Here is a 15,740-nt window from a genome sequence, read left to right as displayed (position 1 = left end):
TTTCTTGAATTTTGTCATTTGTGACACAAAAGGTACTTCTATTTATCTCCCATATTATCAGACTACGGTTGCCTTCTGCCTGAGACTCAAACCACTGCGCTTCCTGTGCACACACATCACACTGACAAAATCAGGAAACTAATAAATCAAATTAGATCTACTGATACTGTAAAATACAGGATGCACTGAGCCAAAATATATAAAGGGATAGTTTACTTAACACTTTGGTGCTAATTCATCAGGCTCAGTAAATGACAGTGCTAGCTTGAGATCAGAGCTCATTCTTATGAAGAATGAACCCTGGAGGCAGTTACAATGGTGAAGATGGGGTGAAGGAAAGGAAGCTAGAAAAGATGAGTGTGTAGGTACCCAGAGAGTATTTCTTGACATTAGAATTTGACCTCCTCCCACATTCTCAGATTTCTCAAATTCTTTATGGAGTAAACACCATTTCTCTATTTAGTCTGAAATTTAAAAAAAGCAAGTAGGACAAAAATGTGATTTGGTCTAGTCTCTAAGCAGATCTCCCTCAACAGGTCTTATATCTCCATTGCAGTTTAGTCGTTTTATACATAACACTTAGAAGAGTTTAATCTTTTATTCTGAATTTCTCTAGCTTCAACAAATACTGTAATACAGTATAAATCAATATGACTTGCACCTCCCTCTAGCATTTTCTCTTTCTGCCTTCTTTCTTCTATGTTTATGGTATCATTCTTGTATTTTGCATTTCATTTTATAATAAAAAAAAAGAAATCAGACAATAAAAAAAAACAGATGTGACCAGGATTCTCTGACTCTATGAGTAAGCTTGCAATACAAAGGTAAGGTTGAGATTTGTCAATCAGACCCCCTTTGGTTCCTAGTGACACAGGAAATTCTGTGACTTCTCTGGAGTATGCAGGCCTTTTTTACTACAGAAAGCTCTATAGGTCTCTATCTGGTTTGTACTTTCTAAGTTTTACTATGTGGGAACAGGGTACTCAATAATCAATTCCAAATTGTGAGGATATGTGTGCAATAAAATGGTTTGCTCTAAAATTGAATTGAAAATGTGTAAATGGTTGAAAAAAAGGAATGAACAGAAATAAGGGAAATCCCAACCACTTGAGAAAGTGAAGATGACTTGAATGTTATTTCCATAAATAGACGCAGCTGAAAAAGATATTGACCTATCCTTTTGGAAGAACAAAATTTTCACTCTGAGCAAATCCTAAGTACAAATAAAATATACATGTGTAAAGTGAGAAATTAGGAAATTAGGAATTTGCATTGTGCTAAAATTTAAAATGGAAATGTTGGCACCAGAGTTAAAGATCTCACTCCCAGCCTCCATTCATAAAAGCTACTGTGAGCATTTAAGAAGTGTTGTGTGAATTAAGCATTGTAATGTGCTGTATGATTTCCACATGGCCCAATAATCTTTATCTCCCCATTTTCTATCTTAGTGAAATCTTGTCAAACACTTCCAGTTTCCAGAAGCCCAATATTCCTTTTCGCGTTTTTTATTCATTTTTTACATTGTAGAATATACACTCATATAGTTCAAACGTTTAAATAATAGCAGCTACTAGAAGTAGTAGTACAGAACTCTAGAACTGCCTTATATTTATACAGTACAACATTATTATGTTGGTATTTCTTATCATTCAGAAATGCAGGAATGCTATAGACTGTAACGCAGAGAAGTGACTCACTCCTTACACTTAGTCAGAGAGGTAAATATTTGTGAATGTTATTTCTAAAGCATCTTACTTAAATGTTTTTGTACATTTGGTTAAATAAGGCAATGCAGGTCTGATATGCAGAACAAGAAAATAGGGCTCCTTATCTTATTTCTATTACAACCAGAATGTATGATGAATATGTTCAGAAAATAAGATTTACCTCGATCAATGTTAGCTGAAGGTAAACCAGGAAGACTGTGAAAGTCTGAAAAGTCCAACATTTCAAAACGAGCCACTTCTCATAAGTAAAAAAAAAACATAAGGAAGCTTACAAAGCATAGCAGGTTGTTTAGCTATTCCTGTTAATTTGGTAATCAAAACCTACACGAACCAGCTGTTTTCAGAAAGTACCCAGTTCATCAGCTTCAACGTCATGGCCAGTTTGTGCCAGAAACATACTGCACGTTTTGTAAAAGAACACCTCCTGTTTTTATTTTCAACTGGAGGATGAATCAGATGAACGTGTTTTTGATAGTTTGCAGTCAAAGGACGTCAAAAGAAGCTTATTTCTTTAAATCCTTCTGTATACTACAGTAGGAGTAGGAGTGTCTGGGATTGAAAGTTACCTTTGTCCAAATCTGGGTTATACCCAGAAGAAGGCTTCACAGCCAAAACATTGTGTCTCCTTTCTTTTCAGCATGAAATAAACCTTTACTGGTTCCTTAAATCCAAGCTAGACTCCAATGCTAGAATAAGGCATTCTTAACAGCTGTTGGAATCGTGAAGGTTTTGTTTTCCATTTGTGTGGTATCATAGAGTATCATGTGTTGTGATACCATGACTTACTATAATACCACTCACTTGTACGGTTCATGGTCCTTAAAATGTTTTGAGGAAGAATTTAAATTTAGGTTAGCCAGCAAATTCATAGTATATTATATTAATTCGTGTACAATATACTACCAGATTTTTTTTGCTCCTTGTATTAAAGTAGAATAGAAAATTTACACACAGGGTGGTGACTTGCATATTTTGTTCTTGAATGCGGTTTCTAATTGACAAAAATGAAGTCCTGGGGAGTTGCAAAGTAGTGCATGTACACAACACGAAAATGAAAAGGTATACTGTGTATTTGGAAATCCATTAGGTCAATTTTCTTAAGATATTAAAATTGTATGTTTTCATATTCTTTAAATAACAGAGAGAAGGGCTCCAGGAAGTGACAATTGTTTTGCTAAAATATGGTCATTCAGAAACTGAAAAAAAAGAAAAACTGCAATTATCTGAAAAGATCTTTACTTCTTGTGTGATTTTGGATTGATGTGTTCCTAGTTGTGTCAGGCTGGGAGTCATTAATACAGTATCAATGATACAAGTAAGGGTTTTGTTTTGTCTTGCGTGGCTCAGTGCTTTCTGCATTAGTTGAATTCATCAGAACAAAATGAGCAAAACACAATTTTTTCCATAAATAAAGAAAGAGCAAAGTGATGCCCAAACACTGAAACATCTACTGATGTCAGTTGGGATTTTTCTTTCCTAAAAATTATAGATGTAGCACCCTGGGGTTTCTGATTTACAAGTAAAAGAACAAATTCACTGTCACTTTGTACTTCTGTTTTTCCACACACAAGCCCATGAGTGACTTACAAACTTGAAAAAAGCCAACGAATTTGCATTCTGGCCAATTCACAATCCACAACAGCTCTGCTTTCACATCCTTGAAATAGCTATTGTAAGGACTTTAAGAGCAATCTATTGCTACTGTTTGCCTTTCTTTCACCAAGTACTGATGCTTACTGTATGTGCAGTATGTCATTGTGAGAAGGGGATTTTATCATCAAGCATACTGTATCTCATCCTGGGAAATGGTAGACATCAAAGTTTATGAATCTTATAAAAGAATGAGTAGTCTGGTAAAAGAAATAGACTCCCTGCAATACATTTCTTATTACATCACTACATCTCCCTATTTATTGCATCACTGTTTTCACCAGAAACATCACCACTTCTGTGAAATGCACTTGCTGAAATAGGAGAAGTGACTGTATCACAGCTAACTCCCAAAATACTGGTAGTGGACAAGAAAATTGAAACACATGAGGAAATATGGGACACCAAGTATTTTGAAAGCAAGTGCTTCCACACAGGTGTGATTCATCTGCTAATTAAACAAATAACATCCCAGCACGCTTAGGGTCATGTATAGAAATGCTGGACAGGCCCGGGTGCCTATAATTATGGCAAGAAAGGAATTATAGTATCTGTGCATCAGTGCATTTGAAATGTATGGAAAAACAAGCAACACAACTGCAATTCAACTGACCGCAAATTTTGGTCAGATTAATCATCCTTCTCTCTGTTTTTGACAAATGGAGTGCACATGTACAGTAGGACCTACAGCCAAAGATTTTGATGGTTCACTACTTGATGATGAGCACTCAGTACAAGTTCCTTACTGTATGTTGCAGTACATCTTTCCTGCCTTTCCTGAAGGGGTGTTTTCCAGGATGACAGTGTCCCCATCAACAGAACACATGTGGTTGACCAGTGGTTAGAGACCCAATCAAAACCCAGCTGAGCATTTATGGCATAATCTGGAAAGACTCATACAATAGAATTTTCCACCTCCATCAGTCAGGTGTGAGTTGATTGACTTTTTTTATGGAAGAATGGTACTACATCCGTCCTGCAGAATTGCAGCTGCTGGTAGACTGTATACAATAACACCATACTAGCTGCACGTACTGTACACAGTGGCTTTACATTGGTGTTTCCATTTTTTGTCCACTTTCTGTATGTCATTAATTATTAAATTCATTACTGTGGAATACTGCAGCTTAGCTGTTTTCTTAAGGGATTGATTCTGAGGGATTGTGGTTTACACATTAACTATAAAATTAAATGGCAATCAAGTAACCAACCTTAAGTATACAAGGAAATACATATCCATAGCTGAATTCTTCAAGTTTGTAATGTTCTGTTGCATACACTGCTATCGGTAAAATTTCCCTTTACTTTTTTTTAAGTGTTCCTTCATTTGCAGCTGAATACATTTAAAGCAGTTAAGAAGAAAGGTATCGATGTTACTTAATACAATACTAGGTGTTTTATTCAACTGAAAGCTACTCCCTAAGTACAAACAAGAGGATACTAAAGTGTGTAACAACAGGATTGATGGCTGCTTTAAGACAATAACACAGAGGAGAGAACGCTGTTCTAGTCTAAGGTATTTTTATGGTTTTTATGATTTGTGAATCATATATGCAAGACATCCATGGGAACATTTTGACTTCCCAGATTTCGTGGTACAGTATACAATATTGCAACTTTTTTTTCTTCCCACTTTAAAAAAAAAAACGTTGTGCTGAAAGACAGGTGCACTGGAACAGATAGATCAGTAAATTTGTGACAAACATTCAGGTCATGTATCAACCAAGATACCTGGCCTTATTTTTAAATACCCTCATTGGAACCTTTTTCACACGAACCACAGCGCTGGTAAAAAGTGAAAATCGAATCCCTTTATCCAGGGTCATGGGGAAGCTGGAGCCTATCCTGGCAAGCAATGGGCACAATGCAGGATACACCCTGAATGGGACGCCAGTCCATCGCAAGGTACACACAGACGCAGACACAAACACACACACACTCTTATCAAACCCAGTTTCTTCAAGAAGCCAATTAACCTACCAGCACGTCTTTGGACTGATAACTGATAGGCTGAAGCTTCAAGTCCCTGCTGCAGACACTGTTACTGTAACCTTGAGCAAAGCACTGAAATGTACCCATCCATTGGAGGAGTCACACTCTCTTTAGTCTGTTTGAAAATCAAATAAATTCTGGCTGGGTGACTTGCTTTGGCTCTGGTATAGATCTGAGCATGGGTACGCAGAGAAATATTTTAGCCTTGGGAGGGTCTTCAGAAGAGCTTCAAAATAAATCTGAAGAAACTTTGTTTGGAGCCAGTATATGTTATAAAGTTAGTGCAGATGTCCAAAATCTCAGCAAATAAGATTACGACATGACTGTAGATATTCCTCAGTGCAAATTCACATTATTAGTGCAAGCAGGCCAGTATATCTTTGGAATATGACTTATTTTAATGTCTGGATGGAAAACAATTATGGAAACCTCTGAGCTTCAGTAAATAGACTCTAAAATTAGCAAGGATAAGAACAAAAAAATCTCCAGGCTTCAGAAATTTGATTAACAAGGAACATACCGCCATCTATTGGGCATTCCCTATATTGAACTTTCACATTAAATTTAAGGGCAGTGGTTTATGGACCATCTGATTGGATTCTCATTAAACATGTGGTTATAACTAATTCTGTTTTCCCATACTAGGATTAATTTATGTAAGGAGTGTTTTTGTCTTAGGAACCTCTTTCCAACAAACCTCTTAATAAAGATCACTAATACATCAACAAAATCTCACAGATCTTTGCAAATACTTAGCTGCTATTAAAGATGGGTTATTTAAAGCTACAGGACAGTCAGATGAATCTACTACAAGCACAGAGGTTAGCAGCTCCACTGTGTACTTTTACAAGCATATGGTTAAAAAAAAAGTTACTCTCCACTTATGGGCAGAATTTAAGGATAGCCATTTGGGTGAAATTCCTTTATATAAGAATAAACAACTAAAATATTTGGATTGTCCTAAAAGTATTACAACACCTAGAATTTTAGACAGAACAACTCCCTCCCCTCAGTATAGCTCTCATACATCAGCTCCTACCAGTTTAGAATCTAAACATATTCAGAACCCTTTCTACTCTTATAAAGCTCTTAATTAACTTAGAGGTGTGTCTAATTCCATGCAGAGCCAATCCTTTCCCACACATGACTCTTTCTCTCTCCCTGCAAGTGATAATTACTCATTTAGAACAGCTGAAGTTCGATAGCTGGCCATCCTGACACCCAGCCAGGCCCAAATTGTCATCAGTTTTAGGCCTGAGAATACGATGTATGGTGGTATGATAACCATAAAAATGTATGATTAGAGTTGATTGTGTAATAGGTAACCTGTTCCTATCACTTCTACAACAGTAGAATTTGTGACCGCAATAATAATAAATAAAAACAAAAAATAAGAGCAGCATAATGAAAATAATGATAAGAGCACTTATCATTATTTAATGATAATTGCATGTAATTACCATAAATTATTTAATATTGCATATAATAATCCTTCACAAGTTTCCTCCTTGCTGGGCAGCTCAATTTGAAGGGACAACCTGTTATACATTTCACCACCTAATCACTGACTTAACCATACTAGAGATGTTATGGCTTTTTTAAATGTTTTTTTTAATCCTTCACCTGGTTTGTGCCTCAATACAACTTTATCCCAGAGTTATTTTGAAAGCTCCTTGCTCTTTTGGGAGAATGTGTGCTTGAAATCCATGAATTGACTGAGGGACCCATAGAGAAAGGTGTATGTATTCTGAAGCCACTTGAACTACTATTACTGCATTTCAATTTGTGTGGCTCATTAAGGTAAATTTATACACCTAAATTAATTTAAGATGCCTAAGACATTTGCACAGCAGTGTGTCTTAAAAGCTTTCAACAAAATGCAATTAAAACTAAATAAAAAGGAAATTAATTACAAGAAAAGGACCATACTAAATAAAACCTCTTCTAACCTCTGTTCCTCAAAAATAAATTAGCTGTTACACAGTGGGTCAATACATTGATAATATGGCACTTCCTGCGAAGTACTCAGAGCATAAAGGGAGCATCAGCATGGACTACAAATACTGTATAGATACTTATCTTCTATAAGTGGAAAGATGAGATGTCTGTTTTGAACTGCTGTACATTTATCAATCAAATAAACATCCATCATTATGCAATGTAAATTGCAATTAACAGGGCTACTTCAAATTTTGTGGTCCTGCAGATGCAGCAGATACATGATTTGGCTGGCCAAAATGACTGACAGGGGCAGTCGTGGTGCATTGATTGTTAGTGAAACGATTTAATCATTTAATCTCTTTATCGTGCATGTTTTAATCCACTTAGTATTGAATATTTAGATGGAATTTTACAACTAAAGGGAAATTTTAGTAGCTGAGCATAAAAAGAAGAAGAGCATAATGCTTCTGAAGGTCCTAAATGATATTAATTTGGGAACATAAACATTTTATGTAAGCTGTATATGGCTCGTATTGGTAGTTTAAATAAAAAATACACACCAGTATTCCACTTTCTTCCAAAACATTTTAAGCATCAAAGTCTTTCATTCGGTTACATACTGTGGTTATTTTAGAAATGTTTTTACGTGCTCCTTCTGACTATATTAAGTTTATATACTTTGTAAAAAGTTATAATGTTTTAACCATTTCTGTGAATACTTACAGTACACTAGTTATCGCAGTAATAAAACGCATACTTTTTAGAATGGCTGCATCTGTATGTGTTAAACCTAGAAAATGTCTTCTCGGTTTATGACTATTGATGTTTTCTTTTTTCAGAATCATCAGAGTTTTCCAAATATTATTTACATTTTCATTGCATGAAAATGCAGCAGAGTATGTTAAAATTTACTGTAACAGTGGGGTTGAAAATCTTTTAGTTCTACAATTGCTTTGTCCATTGGAAATTCCTCTGGGGAATCCTGAATGAACTGAAAATATCTCCATTCATATCTCTTAAAATCCATCCTTCCACCTCCATCTGTTCTCTAACTGGTTTCTCCAATAGAGGGTTGAGGGCCTTAAAATTCATAATGTGTCTAAATTAAATACTGCAGCTGTCAATGCGTGAGAGCACAGAGAAGATCTTGTCTGTCAGACACAATACATGCTTTTGGTATTCTGAAGGTTACTCAAAGATGACTAGAACCCAATCTCTTTTTTACTGTCCTCTTCACTGCAGTCTCCCTGTGGCATCTTGAGAGTTTCAAAAGTTGCTGCTGCCAAGTTTCCAGTTGTCAACATCAGTGAAATCCAGTTTGTTTATTCAGCATCTGTGCTGTGCTGTGCAGCTCTCCTGTCTCCTGGCTCGACACATATTTATTAATTCAACAGCCTACAGAAGTTTCAATGAACTCTTACACCTGGGTCAGAGTCATACAGTATGTGCTTGAGAGAGCACTTGATTTTAGCCATGTAGAGATGAGCACTAAATAAAATGCTATCTAGAGCATTACTCATTCAAGCTACCAAGTACAAACACAAAACCTTTATTAAGAATCTCACAAAACAATTCTCTAACAAGGCTGTTTTTATATTTTTATTACGCAGATAATTATTTCAGAATTAACCTGTAAGACAGTAACTAATTATACTGTACATAAGCCTCACATTTTAATCAGTAAGTGGCTCCAACATTCTTTCTTAGGTGATCTGATTCAAATACTGTATTAAAAAATTGTCAAAGGAATTGTTTGATATGATCTATAACCATGTTACTTTCCTTTATCATGTCATATTCAGTGTACTGCCTGTATTCTTTTTGCCATTATTGTGTTTCCTCTGAGAATCCTTACATTTTGCCTTTATGCAGTATACATTTTGTATTAAGCAGTTTCTTTTTAAGCATGCATTTAGTCATGTTTCCTAGGTTTAGAATATTTTCAATTGTTCAATGACTTTGTCTCTTACCTGTTCAACTTCTTTTGCTTTGAGTGGACAGCAACCACTGTGTGTATGTCACCTGGGATAAAAACAACATATGCCTAATACACTGTATCATGGTACTATAATGGATTCGCATTGGCGAATATGAATTAGATCACTTGGGAGTTCATAAACTCATCTATGCCTAAGGGAAAGAAAGAAGACAAAGAGAAGATAGGGGTGCAAGACCTCAGCTTGGTAAGGCATGGAATGCTTGCCTCAGGGGAGACTGTGAGATTTATAGAGAGCTGAACAGTGTTATTTAACAGTTCAGGAGGAGGTTGAGTTCTAGACTTCCACTCTCACTACAGACTGTAGTGAGAATGGAAGTCTAATAATAATTAATACCCCCAAAACCTCTTGAACATTTTTGGAGCGTTACTGCAGAATTTATTTGCCTCAGTCAGATAAAAAAGGTCATTCTGATCTTTTCTTTCTTACCATACCATGTGTGATAGCAGTCTTAAAACAGCTGCAACTGTTATTTTTGATACACAAATAAGTTGGAGGCAAAGAGTGTAGACTTCTTCAGAATCCACAGTGAAAAACAAACTAGAAGACACAAGTGGAAGCTATGGGGAAGTGCACATATAACAGTGTAAAGGAAAAACTACTCATCCATTTTGATTTATTAGTTTCTGTCAAAGAAATGGCTGGGCGAGATCCTCACTGCTAGAAAACAAATGAGAAAGATAAAACAAATGGTCACATTTCATTGTTACTGTACCTCTCATATTTTAATCTTGTAGAAAGCAGACAGTTGTGAACAATGTACTGTATGCTCAGTACAAACTAATTAGTTTGGCGTGGTTAATGTCTTTTTGGTTTCACACCAAGATCCAGGTTGATTCACCTATGAATCATGCTCCGTCTTGCCAGTTTGTGAAAAACATGGAAACTCTCTGCTGGCTGGAAACTTGGTAACAAGGCACCAGTAAACAAAGGAGAGATAGCAATTAGGGAGGAAATGATGGGACCCATCTGTTACCTACAGGGCCTCGTAAATGAAAGGCTAAAGTTCGAGTGTGCATAAAGCAGAAGATGTATTGTTTTGAATGTTCAGCAATGATTTTCTCAAGTTATTTTTATTCGGATTTTTTGCAAACAAAAATAAAAAAGCTTGCTCAAATGGTTAACGGTTTAAAGTAATGGTTTACTTTATGGTTTGCATTTCAAATCACATTGAAAAGAATCTCTGAGAACATATACATCTTTAAGTAACAAAACTCTGTTTTATAAGAAAACAAATACCAATCATCTGAGATGTGATCATTTCAAAATGATCCCGTAAAACAAATGCCAGAAAACATCCCAGAAAACAGTGCCACAGAAATATTGAAAAAGATGAAGTGGCATAATACAGGAATTTGTTCAAAATGTAACACACATAAAGGATCACTATTGCGCTTATTATGATATTGTCAGCACATACAGTCATTCTGGTACCTCAGGTGCAGTACCTAAATATCTCAATTCCACTTACTGTACTCCCATTACATGTATCCTTGGTGATTTATCAAAGGTTAAAGTAGCAATTCAATATAAAAATACTTTTTTGACTCTCTGTACTATTGCTTAAAAATAATATTGCGAAAATGGGTGGACAGTACAGGACTGTCATACAAAGAATGGATTAAATTGGCTGTATCACAAGTTAAATTTGAAAAGATTTCATATGATTTACAGGGGAAACTTAATGAGTATAGGAATGTTTGGGGCCCATTAGAGACATACTTGAATGGCACTGGATGTTAAGAATATTAGTAGCAAGTTTTTGAATATTTTTTTGTGAATGTAAGATTTTTTGTTTTATTATCTAATAAGAACAAAAATGAAAGAGTGAAAAAATCAACCAAAGTTGGGTTGAAAAAAAATATGTCTGTTATTCCTGTATGTTGCTTTTAATGTATGCCAGAAATACAGGTCAAGGGCACATCAGGTCTGTAAAACGTGGCCAAAACCAACTGTAAAGACAGTGTCTCGTATAACGATATGCTGTACACAGTATATTCACTTGGTCAGCGAATTTCTCAACTGATTGACAACTTCTAGCAAAGGAGCAAGTGAAAGTTAATTCCACATTGAAAAGCAGAAAGATGAAACAGTGGTTTGCCTAGGGAGCTTTCTTTAGGTGTTAGCAATCTTATTCCCATAACAACAAACGTGTGGCAAAGGCCAAGCAAACATGATTGAATAAAAATCATGAAAGTCCTTTTAGAACAACATTAAGAGTCTTGTATGGAAAACTAAGAAATCACTAGAAAACATTTAATGAATGAGAGCAGTCTTCCAATAATCTCCCAACAGCTTTGCAGAGAAACCCTTCCTGTTCCCACACCTGCATTTTTGGCGTTCACTAACAAATACGTTACCACCGGCAATGACACACAGGAGGCAGCTCATTAAGCTGTCTGCTCGTCTAAACATTCTATTTTCAATAAGAGCTGTGTCCGATACAGGCAGTTACTGTATGTACGGGTCTACCATCATTATAAAGGTCAGTACGAGGAAGACACTATCAAAAAATGAACAGTCTGAGTAATTAAGTGGTGTCGTATTGGTTTTATTTTCATGTTAGGAAAAAAACAGATAAGTAAATGTAATCATCAACGAAGGCCATTTGGCCTATCTAAGATCACTATATGAGTAAAAGTTAAGTGATTCTATGTCAGCATGCCAGAATATCAGACTCTGCACATAATTACATAGATAGGTAATTATTCTATGAGTTAATAATTCTATGTTTAAAAAGAAGGCTGATATGCCCATTATGAAACAGCAGTCAGTAAAGTATAATTTCCCTGATGTCCTAAATGATAATATTTATTATTTTAGGAAGCAATGCACTAGTTCTGTATTTGTCACTGCAATACAATGATTTTGTATAGTGTAGTGTATTTCACATCATGAGATTTTTTTGCACATGCCAGTTACAATCAGTTAAAGCACATTGAAAAAGTCAGCAGTGGATTTCATTTTAGTTTTGGTGAGATGCCTCTCCTGAATTCATATCTGTAATCAGTTCATAATCTACACTGCCCATTACTTTGTCAGTAAGATTTACAGTCAGATCTGCAGAGTAAATCAAGGTCATTTGCTTTTGATGATCTGCATGATGAAAACTATTTAAACCATGTTGTGCAAGACATGAAAAATAAGCTCTGCTCACAGCCTTTAAATACACTTTAATTCGTTAAAGAACATTCCTCAGTAGTATTTAGCATTCTTTACCCAGTCATAATATCCCTTAATAATGTTTTAAAGAACGTTATTTTTTACATTATTTTGTAGCCAGTGTGAACAAAAACACAGACACTTAATTCATAGATACGTAATCAATACAAAATACATCTTAGGGAAGCACCATTAGAAATTAAATACAAACACAAAAATACTGTATAATCTGCTTAAGAATGGGTTCCTTGCAACCTGAGATACAGTATTTGGAGAAAATTGAGAAAATCTGCAGTCTTTTATTCTGAAAACATTCAATGCAAAACTCAGAAGTTGAGATTTTTTTAAAGTACAATCATAGCCATAGGTGATTGTTGTGTTACCTATTAATTAATTAACATGAAAAGCGGTGAGAAAATGATTGAGTCAATAACATACTGTACCTTTTTTCTTAAAATGAGGCATCTGGAACAAAACATACTATTTTGATCTTTTTTCAGTTAAGGCAACATTCATTTCATGACATTTTAAAATTAGACATTGCACTAGATTTTATGCATTGTATGAATGTGACATGATTCATGAAGACCACAAAAATCCCCATAAAGATCACCAGATCAAGAAACAAGTGTCTAGTTGTCTGTCTCCAAAGTAGCAGATAAGGAGGTGGAAACTAAGAACAATCAATGAATCTTCAATGGATGTTAAAAATTCAAACGTCACTTGAGCTCTCACATTATGTGTGTGCATCCCATGACTTTTGGTTTTTGGTTCCATCTGAACTCTCTGTTACTTAATTAATCTTTCAGTTTAATACATTATTTTCATCGTGTTAGTTCCTTTACAGTTTTGGAAAAGGAAAGTCCTTCTCTGGAATCAGTCCAGAGAAGAGCAACCATTATAGAAGAGCCTACATTCCCACATTCAAAGGTACTGCATGTCCAGTTCACTGACAAGCTAAGTTAATGGAACTCTTTTGATTTTGAATAGTGAAGACCATGGAGCACTTGAATCAGTAGAAATATGGACAAATTCAACCTAATGGACTTCTTCAGAACCAGCATTCAAACACAATCTGGTCATAAAGGTACTGAAAAAAACAACAAAGTGAATAAATAAAGTAATTAAGCACTGTAGTCAGATGATAACCCACTAAGACTGGGAACTGGCATTTTACCTTCAAAATACTAGTTATTAAAGAAACCTGGAAATCTTATATTATCTTGCTCATTGCCTTTTACTTAAACAATTACATTGAGGTGAAGAGGTCTCAACAGCCAAATTTTAATTTAGTTGCACATATTTCCTGCTGCTTACATTTTTCATTTAAAATATACATTTTCCTCAAATCAAGCGTTTACTTTCCAAGCAGCAGTCACAGCAGTTGAATCATTCTTGCCTCTTGTTGTGTGATGGGGGAGCTTTGCAGTTGGTCTCCGAGAACGTCTCCTTCGGGAGCTGACAGCAGTGGTTTAAGCGGTGCTCGGTGGAGGAGGACAGGAAGAACATGATGATGGGCTCCAGGAAGACATTGCAAGTGCTGGCGAGAAGCGCCTCTCCCCTCCACCCGACGTTCTCGTGCCGGATGAACCCCACCACATGGGAGACGTTGTACGGCGCGAAACAGACCACGAAAACGATCAGCGTGAACACAGCCACTCTTATCACCCTGCGCTTCCTCCTGGTGTGCAAGCAGGACCTCACCACCAGCGCGATGCACCTCAAGTAGCAGAAGGACGTCACTAGCAGGGGAATGAAGAACAGGACCACAGCCATCTCCAGACGCAGCGGAGCCAGGAAATCCAGCTGCTCTTTCGTGAAGTTGTTGTAGCAAGTCGAGGTATTGTCCGCGGAGGAAGAGATAAAAAGGTCTTCATCATTTTCCTGTACGGTTAATACCAAAGCCACATGGGTGATGACTATTGCCCAGAAAAACACACACACGAAACAGGAATTCTTGGCTTTCTTATATAGCTTGTAACTGATGGGGAAGGCGATGCTGAGATAGCGGCCCACACTTATCGATGTCAGGAAGAGTGTGCTGGCATAGATTGTGCTGAAGTGGAAGAAGTTATAAATTGGACACAAAAGAGCAGGAAGAGTCCAACTCTTTAACGTCTCCACTATTTTAACGGGCAGCCATAATACAAAGACCAAGTTAGCCAAGCAAAGATTTATGACATAAACGACATTAGGAGTGGTGCCTTCGGTCCTTGCTTTGTTGACAAAGGCAGCTAGCACTAGGATATTGGAAGGCAGACCCAGCAGTAATGTGAGAGAGTAGACAGTAAGAAAGAGATAATCTTTATGTTCAAGTTGTTCTGGAGCCATATTAGAACATCACAAAACAAAACATATTTGTTGGGCTTCTGTATGCAGGCATTCTTAGTAACACTGTGAAAATTGAATTAGGACTTCATAAATATATCATGTTGCAATATTCCATTTGGTTTAAAGTGTCTTCAGAACCTTTTGGCTTGTTTCCTTCTTAGGCACAAGTTTGTGTAGAGACTTTGTTGCTCAAAGAGATGGAAAACAGTTAAAAGATTTGCGTAAGAGTTGTAAGAATGTTTCTGCATCTGTTAATCATTGGCTGAAAAGGGTAATTAATTCAACTTTACTTTCTAGATGTGCCAGTTTGCCTTTTTTTCACTCTCAAATACACATGCAGTATATGGTGCTGTCAATCTGAAGAAAATGTTTTTCTGTTGAAGAGAACTGTTTTTTCAAGAAAATCCCATATTATTCTATAAAACAGTCCATAAATTTCAGACTCTCATCTGAATATGCAGATTCCTTCCAAAGTAGCTTCTTCACCTCATTCTCTTACATAACCTAGAAGATTCATACCACAGGTATCCAGACTTGTGCAGCTCATAACATCCCAGTGACAAAGTATTTTCAGATTCACTTTTAAACTTTTCTTTTCCATCCAGTAGAAGCTCCTTGTTTTACTAGCGACCTGATTAAGTCTAATCCATGTAAATATATTCCACAAGGCTAATACATCTCTTCATCAGATGCATTCCAGCAAAGTTGGCTTACAGATCAGATAGTAATCCTATTTTGTCTTTGCCTTTTGGATAAAATTCTTCTAACTTACTTGAAACCCTGACAGCGAGCAGCAATGTTGATATTCTTACTCATGGTTCTGTCTTATCACAAAATATGTTAAAATAAAAGTCTGCCCAAAAAATCTGTACTGCAGAATGAACAATAAATCCCAGCACTGAAGCTTAAGAGCTGTTGGTCACATCCTTTATTGTCTTTT

General features: G+C 36.1%; 1 protein-coding gene across 1 annotated transcript; it reads right to left on the bottom strand.

Moving 5' to 3' along the window:
* Positions 1-13,858: 13,858 nt before the first annotated feature.
* LOC148815082 (free fatty acid receptor 2) lies at positions 13,859-14,800 on the bottom strand. Its single transcript, XM_088905817.1, has one exon. It carries the CDS (start codon positions 14,798-14,800, stop codon positions 13,859-13,861), a length of 942 nt encoding a protein of 313 aa, XP_088761943.1.
* Positions 14,801-15,740: the final 940 nt, after the last annotated feature.

Source organism: Atractosteus spatula, chromosome 25 (genome assembly GCF_055471065.1).
Source record: "Atractosteus spatula isolate fAtrSpa1 chromosome 25, fAtrSpa1.hap1, whole genome shotgun sequence".
Taxonomy (NCBI): Eukaryota; Metazoa; Chordata; class Actinopteri; order Semionotiformes; family Lepisosteidae; genus Atractosteus; species Atractosteus spatula.
This window is presented reverse-complemented; position numbering and strand designations above follow the sequence as displayed.